The sequence below is a fragment of the Equus przewalskii genome, chromosome 3 (genome assembly GCF_037783145.1).
Source record: "Equus przewalskii isolate Varuska chromosome 3, EquPr2, whole genome shotgun sequence".
NCBI lineage: Eukaryota > Metazoa > Chordata > Mammalia > Perissodactyla > Equidae > Equus > Equus przewalskii.
In genome coordinates, this window is record NC_091833.1 from 17680627 (window position 1) to 17688348 (window position 7722).

Consider the following 7722-nt stretch of genomic DNA (forward strand, 5'->3'; position numbering starts at 1 on the left):
TAGAGTGGGGACAACCAGAGAGGAGCTGAAGAGATGAGAGAGAAGGCTGGTGCAGGCCAGACCAGAGATGCAGCTTCTGAATGTTAGCTTTGGGCTCAGCATCCACTTTACACATAAGTACCCTGTATTTCAGACATGAAGCACAATCTTTCTTTAATCCTGATTGATTGGGCATTTAAAAATCAATGGGAAAAGATAATGAAAGTGGCTTTAGGTATGTCTCTGCTTCAGAGTCCCCCAGGTAGCTAATGTTACCAGAGAGTGTGTAGAGGGGAAAGGACTGACGACTTAATGCTATGTTGTACTTCTCTTTATCTTCAGGGTCATGTCAGAGAGAGAGGCAGGCAGAAAGATTAGACACTTCTTTGCTCCCCTGACCCAGGTGCTGTGCAGGGAAGGAGAGCTATTGCCATAATAATGAGACATGAAGATCACAACCAAGATCACACATTTCCAAGCTATAAATAAAATCCACAGACTTCTGGATTTTACGTGGGTTCCCAAAAGGAGGATGTACAGAGGAGCCATAAGTTTCTTTGAGCTGCATGGCTCTGAGGGAGCTAGAGTGAGCTCTTGCTCTGTGGAAATGTTGGTAAAAACAGTCCCCCCACCCCTACTTTCCTGGGCCTGTCTTGGCCCCATGGAGCCTTTAAGGCTCAGTGAGCCTAGGCCTCCAAAGAGCCTAAGCCTTGCACAGGAAGGGTAGCCTCAGCCAGTAGCCTTGCAGCCCTGAGTTGTCATATTTCAGAGTCCCAGCCCAGTGCACAGGCCAACTTATTGAATAGACCATTGGGGGAGAAATAATGCACTTCTTTCTACAACTCCAGCCCTCCCCTCCTTCCCCTATGAACATCTGATAATGCTGGTCCCTGAACCTATTCGGGGTACCTCTAAGGAGAAGCAAAGTGCCTGACCCAGACTGAGTCACCTTCTACCTGATTTTCTATTGTCACTGTCCCAGGCAAGGCACCTCTCTAGGGGTTGCTGGCCACTCCTGGGGAAGTCGACTCTGTGATTTTCCCTGTGTGGCCCTTGGTCCAGAGGGCAGGGGTAGGGATTGGTGACGTTAGGGAAGGGCCAAAGAGTTGTTGCCCTATGCAGCTAAGTGGGCTCAACACGGAGGTAGAAGGCCCCTGAAGCAAGTGGAAAACAAGTGGAGAGGAATTCCTTACCTGAGGCCTGACACTCCCACTTCCTGAGAGAAGGAAAGAAGCAGGGCTGGGATGGAGACTGGGCCCTCAGGGAAGTTCTGTGCCCAAAAGGAGGGCGGGGCCACTCTGACAGGTTTGGCCTTCCTGCCAGCTATACAGAGAGGGTTTAATGACTCTATCCCTCCTAACCTCTTTTCCTTGCCCACCTGGTTTTCTACCATGAGGAGGCTACGGAGGGTAGAGCAGTGATAACTGAAGGCCTAAACTGGCATTGTTTGGTCAGCTGCTGCCATGTACCACATTCTGCTAGACCCATCAGTCTTTAAGGGTCTTCCTGGCTCTGCACAGGCCTTGATTTCCCTCAGGCTCCATAACCACTTTCAGGAAGAAGAGGGGGCTTTATCTTATGAGGTGGAGTTTTGGGGCTCACCCAGTTCTCTCTCCGGGTTCCTCTAAGACATGTGGCTAGTCACAGGGGGCTGAGCCACTGCTCCCCTACACATTGGATGGTACTCTCACTTGCAGCTTAATGGCTTAATATCCTGGACCAATTTGCAATACATTTAAATTTTTTTCACTCTGAGGATATTTTAAGTAAGTGAAAGCCAGAAGGATTTGAGTTTCACTCCTATTATGCTCATTTAAGTAAGCTTGCAATTTAAACAAATTCCTCAAGGTTGGAGGAATCGTTCCTCTTACTGATTGCTGGTAGGAGAGGTAGAGCTCTCTGAAATTCTTCCCTGGGCAGTGCAAGGTGATATAGTCAGCAGAGTCAGGAGGAGCCCACAGCTGTCAGCTGTTAGGCAAGGCTCTGCTGTGGCCAATGCTGATCTCTACCCTCTTATTCCCACCTCACCTCCTCAGCATCCCTGTCCCGAGCCACACTATTCCTCTATACCTCCACTCCAAGTGAATTTGGGCTTAAAGGACTCTGGGGCCACCTGGGGCAGGAACATTCCAGAAGAGCCTGTGGGATGAGGAAATAAACAGTTGTGCTGCCTTACCTTGTTATCTGGGGGCAGGAAAGAAGATATTTATAAGCATGTGCCTTTTAAGCCTTTTCTAGCACCCGTGGTAGCTGCCCTCTCCTAAGCAGGCCTTAAATCCCATCCAGCCTGCTTGTCAGTAGGAAAGGAGGAGAGTTGGTCCCAAAGCCTTGGGCTTGGGAATAGCTCTAGCCTAATACCCAGAGCCTCAGAGAGGAGAAAAGGTTGATCCAGAAACTCCCAGGAGTTCCCAGGACCAGAGAAGCCCATACCTTCCTCCCAACCCATGATATTGAACAGATGGAAGGGAATCAGCAAGAAGAGGCCCCTTCACTGTTGGACGCCCTGTTCACCTGCCAAAGGCTAGTGTTGGGTGCCAGGCTCTATCACTGGCCATCCAGCCCCAGTTTTGGAAATCGTGTTGGGGCTTGCTGTGTTAGAAAGAGCCTGGCCTGGGAGGCAAGAGGCATGGTTCTGGCCTCTATTCTGAAGAAACCCCTTCACTCTTTGGGCCTCAGTTTCCTCAGCTATAAAATGAGGGAGTTGTACTATGTATTCTCTGAGGTTCTTCCTGGTCCTGCGTTTTCTGATATTCTGAGCTGGAGCCTCAGATGACTCGCCTTGGTAGCCCCCTGGAGCTGGGGCCTGTCAGTAGTCTTAGAGCCGAGGCCTGGCACTGGGTCCCTGCCAATGCTTGGCCCAAGCCAAGTCTGCTGTCTTATCCCTCCTCCTGCTGTAAAAGTGGAGAGGCCAAGACTGACATCCGAACTGCAGGAAGGCAAGCTGTGCTGTTAGGACTCTGGGTCAGGGCTGAGGTAACAGGCTTTGGATTTCCCTCAGGAGCATCTTCAGGCATCCTGGCTCTGTGTTGATGGAAGGGGCCTGATGTGTGTCTTTTTCTGGGCAAGGCTTCCAGTGGAAGGATCAGCAGAGTGTGACACGCAGGGGGGTGACGACTCTGAGGGGTCAGTGGGGTGTGAATGTCATTACCCCTGTCATCATATACATGACCAGGCTATACTGGTAAAAAAAGCTATCTTTATTGAGGTCTAGGTAAGAATTAGGCACTTGGCCAGAGCAGCAGCTTAAATATGAGGCAAGCAGGCAGGGGTTAGCCACGCCCAGGGCTAGGTTCAGGCGGTGAGGCTATAGGCACAGACTCTCCCCAGACGGACAAAAGGACAGAAGTCAGGGAGGAAAGAGGAAGGGGAAGGGGATGCAGAGCAGTCTGGGTCAGAGGCCTGGTGGGCTGGCCCTGTGGGGCTGTGCAGGAAGCGCTGGGTGGCAGGTCCAGCAGGAAGGGGACCGGGCTCTCTTGCTCCACATGTCCCTTAGGCCCAGGCCTGAGCCTCTGGCGGGGGCAGCCGCGCTGGGGGGCCTTCCCAGGCCTCACTTCTTCACCTTGGCATCATAGGTGCCTGCATTCTTGTAGGCACTCACATAGCCACTGTCATCCAGGTTGTCCTGCCGCCCAGCAATGCCCTTGCCCTTGCCGCTCTCATCAAAGCGCTCCTTGTGGGAGCCTGTGTACTTGCTGGTGTCGGTCAGCCGTTCCACAGCACCCCCTGTTTTTGCTTTCTGTTTGGACAGAGTTCCCCCAGGGGCACCGGGTTAGAGAGCCCAGCCCTTCCACCCCCGACCAAAATTCCCCACGTTCCCCTCAGTAGCCTCCCAAGACCAGCAAGGCACTTACAGTGACGCCCACATTGGCTGGTTCCTTGCCTGCCACCAGCTGGCAGATGGCATCGAAAGCCTCCTCCTTGCTCTTCCCCTTGAATCGCTTGGTTGCCAGCTCTTCTAGGGCCTTCTTGAACTCCTCATAGTTAATGACCCGAGCCGACTTCCCCCTGCCAGATATGTGAGCACCATGAGTTTTCTCCCTTCTCCATATCCCCCTGGTTCCAGCCCCCCAATTCCCCACCTTCTGGGAACATGAGAAGCAGAGACTGCCTGGGGCTCACTTGACTTTGGAGAAGACGATGTCGACATCAGTCCCTGTCACGGCCTTTCCATCAGCCACCTTGCAGTCCTTGCACAGCTTGGCCCAGTTCTTGCCATTCATCTCTTGCCCACTGGCCTTGGGGTCACCGTGGATGGCAAACTTGCGGAAGCTTTCCTCCAGTCCAGCCACATCTGTGCTCGCTGCCATGCCACCCTGTAGGGACCCACCTCGGTCATCTCTCAGTCAAGCTGCCCCTCCCATCCCCAAGGCACCAGACATCACTGCCTCTACCTCAAAACCTGCAAGGTCTGAGTTGTGGGCACTTCTGCCACATATCCTCAGAGTTGGAGACGGAGCCTGGGGAGAGGAGCCAACACTCAGTGTCTCCCTGGGTGCCAGAAGCCTGGGGAAGAGCCCCAAGAGGAAAGGTCCTGTCACTTCATGCCAGCCTTGGCTCTGAGTGGAGTTCAGAAGATGAAATCATGATGCCCACACCAGGCTGGGAACAGAGTGGCACTGTCCAGAAAGACTGTGAGGGCAGCAGCTGGGGCCATGGCTTTGTCTGACCCTGGCACAAGGCCTGCTTGGGTGGAAGTGAGGGTGGCAGAGTAGGTCAGGGTCATGAGGACCCAGCCAGATCCAGCCTAGGCTGAGAAGGAAGCCAGAGCACAGGCAGGGGTGTATGCCCTAGGCAGGGGTGCAGCTGGCCCAGCAGGGACCTTGTTACTATTTGCTGTTAAACAAAAACATGAGGGGAGCGGGAACTTGAGGCTGGCCTCGCCACAGTTTGTGAAGCTTGGAGACAGTTGCTAAGGGAGGGTGGTGCTGCTTGGAGATGTTGCTAAGGGCAGGATGGTGTCAGGGCGGCTCAGGGAGAAGCTCCCAGTGTTGCTTGGCTGGGCTGGGCTGGGGAACAGGGGCCCAGGGGTGGGGCACACCAGCACTCCCAGTGCCTAGGGCACAACCATGGCTTTCTGGCCCCTTGCCAACCATTGGGGCTGTAACCTCCCAGTCTATGAAGTTTAGGAGGAACAGGAGATTAGGGGGCTAGCCTGGGTGGGGGTTGTAGAATTATGAGCCCCCAGAGGCATGTTGGTGAGGGCAGTGCTCAGGGACTGTGGCCTTGCTCTGTAATCCTCACACCTACGCCCTGCACTGAAGCACACTTCCCCAGTGTCTGCACCTTCAGCCCTCCATGGAGGACCCCGGCCACACCCTGAGCACTGCCATGCCAGTCCACACTCCCACAGCTGTATGCGCTCAGCCCTGGCCCTCCACACCCTTATTCCTCCTGACCACACCCTTAACCTGGTACTCAGACCTCCCTGACCACACCCACAGCCCTGCAGTGAAGTGCCCCCCCACCCACAGCCCCCACTGCAATCCTCTGACCACACCTGCAGCTCTGGGACTGAGGGCCAAGACCATTCCCTCAGCATGCACCCCACACTCATATACTAACAGCCCTGTACTGAGGCCCCCCAATAATTCCGTCAGCTCTGCACTATAGGATACCCCCCACACCCCAAAGCCCCCACTGCAGTCCCCTGACCACACTCGAAGCCCTGCACTGAAACTCCCTCCATGTAATACAGCCTTGTACTGAGGCCTCCCTGACCACACCCTCAGGGCTGCACTGCAGCCACTTCTATCCACACACTCACAGCCCCGACCAGAGCCTCACAACTCTCCCCCTCTCCACACACCTGCAGCCCCTGACCACAGCCCCACACACCCCCTGTGTCCACACACCCACAGCCTTCTGGCTATACTCTCAGCCCTGCACTGAAGCCCCCAAGTGTCCACACACACAGACTTGCATTTCCAGACTCCCAGGTACCATGCTGAGCACACCCACCTCCTCCATTGCAGCCTCCTGACCACACCCTCAGTCATGTCCTCAGAATCATCTTCTATCTCCGCCTTATATGCTAGCGCCTCCAGTGACCACAGCCTAAGCCCCTGCCCGACTACCCCCCTTCCACTACTGCTGGCCTTAACACTGAAAACTCTCCCCCAGTGACCACACTCACCCATCCCTAAGTTGCAGTTTCTGAGACTGGGAGCACCCACAGCTCCTACACTGTAGCGACTCTGTGGGCCCACAATCCCAGACCACCTTGTACTCTGCTTCCCCTTCCCTACACTGCAACCTCCCACCAGGGACCAGGAGACCCAGCCCTTGGTTCATCAAGGGTAAAGTCCAGGTGTACTTGCATGCCACAGGATGCATGTCCCAGGGGACTGGCAGGATCCTGCATCCAGTGCTCACTCCTGTCTGTGGGAAGATGGATTTTTGATAATCTGGGGGCTGATCAAGTGGCACCAGGTCGCAGGCCATGGATGGAGCGGCCAGGCCCGTGAACTGGGGCCACCCGCTCGCTCCCGCTGGGACAGCTGGAGTCATCAATCAGCCGGACAAGGAGGTGGGGGTGGGGGTGGAACGCTTGGGCCCAGGGCAGGGCCGCTCAGCTGGCGTCCTCAGCTCGGTACCATCCGAGGTTGGGACCCCTTCCAGGCTGCTCCCACCCCACCCGCTTCCTTATTGTGCAGGATACTGATTAGGGTGGTCGGCGCCGGGGTCTCCTACCGGCTTCTACTTCGTGGCTGCTCCTGCAATGCGCGTTCGACGGACAGGACGAAAAGAATGGACCGACGGACGCTGGAGACCAGGCGGCTCCGCAGCTCTGCTCCCTGCCGGCTCTGGGGCGGGACTGCAGCCCGGGCGGTTCCACCGTATTATCCCCTGTTTCTCGGTCTCCATAGAGACGGCCAGTCCCACCCCCGGGGCTGTCTCGGCGGGAGAGTAACCAAGGTCACGCTGGCTCCACCCACCGGACCCCACCCTCTCCACGCTCCGCGGGGGCGGAGCTGCTGTGATAAACTCATCGCGCTGCTCTCAGGGCTGCTCTGCGGCCTTCGCGGCTGAGACCAGCTCTCTGCAGTTCTGGACGTCCTTGGATGGACCCCCTAACGAGAAAAGAGCCCCCTATCCTAGGCACCGCCCAAAGTCCAAAGCAGACCCCCACCTCCAGGGGATCCAGCTTCCCAGAGCCGCAACCGAAGGCTTTTGGGGAGCTGGCGGGGAGGGGGGGCGGGGACAGAGAGGAGCAGGAAAATCCCTTCCCTCAGTGACAGTAGGGTCTAGAGCTGGCTCAAGATCACAGGTCTCCAATGAACGTGTGGCATCCCCAGGTCACAACTCTGGAGCACTGGGGGAGAGAAGGTACAATGAGCAAATCACGAGTGCCTAACCCCAGAAGCCTGGTATACCCACGGCGATCCTGCCGCCAGGGAAAAGCTCCTGGACCTCCCGGGTCTGCGTCCTCCTCTATTCCCACTCCATCCCGGTGTTGCCCTCGCAGTCTGTGCTCTCGCTGCTGCCTCCCGGGAGCCCAAAGTGTGTTTCCCCTTATGTCTCCAAGCTCAAACTCTGTCTTCAAGTGCTCCTCCAGGCAGCCTTCCAGGACCTTTCCTAACCAGGAGCCCCGTACCTGAGCACCTCGGGTCCTCGTGTACCTCCATATGACAATCTGCGTGGCCACCCACTGTTCAGAGGCCTACACTAGCCTCTGCCGTTAGGCCGACTGGTAACGGTCCGGTTCCAGGAGGGCCCGTGACCCTTTCTATTAAGAAAGTATGC

The 7722-nt window shown here is 55.9% G+C and overlaps 2 protein-coding genes across 10 annotated transcripts in view; one reads left to right on the forward strand and one right to left on the reverse strand.

Moving 5' to 3' along the window:
* Positions 1-7577, forward strand: part of LRRC36 (leucine rich repeat containing 36) — a 66805-nt gene extending 59228 nt beyond the window's left edge. For all 3 annotated transcript variants that reach the window (XM_070612125.1, XM_070612127.1, XM_070612128.1), the window contains one exon: positions 6633-7577. In XM_070612125.1, coding sequence (XP_070468226.1) covers positions 6633-6640 — 8 coding nt within the window. In that variant the 3' untranslated portion in view covers positions 6641-7577. The remainder of the gene's footprint in view (positions 1-6632) is intronic.
* Positions 3156-6809, reverse strand: TPPP3 (tubulin polymerization promoting protein family member 3). 7 transcript variants are annotated; one of them, XM_070612176.1, is made up of 6 exons: positions 6670-6809; positions 6297-6357; positions 4371-4436; positions 4099-4292; positions 3831-3984; positions 3156-3715 (listed from the first exon to the last, which is right to left on the reverse strand). In XM_070612176.1, the coding sequence occupies exons 4-6, from the start codon at positions 4284-4286 to the stop codon at positions 3527-3529; spliced, it is 531 nt and encodes a 176-aa protein (XP_070468277.1). In that variant the 5' UTR covers positions 4287-4292; positions 4371-4436; positions 6297-6357; positions 6670-6809; the 3' UTR covers positions 3156-3526. The 7 variants fall into 7 exon arrangements, with proteins under 7 accessions (XP_070468277.1, XP_008507557.2, XP_008507565.2 ...); XM_008509335.2 differs by having other exon boundaries at positions 4371-4482; positions 6670-6803; XM_008509343.2 differs by having other exon boundaries at positions 6293-6357; positions 6670-6803.
* Positions 7578-7722: the final 145 nt, after the last annotated feature.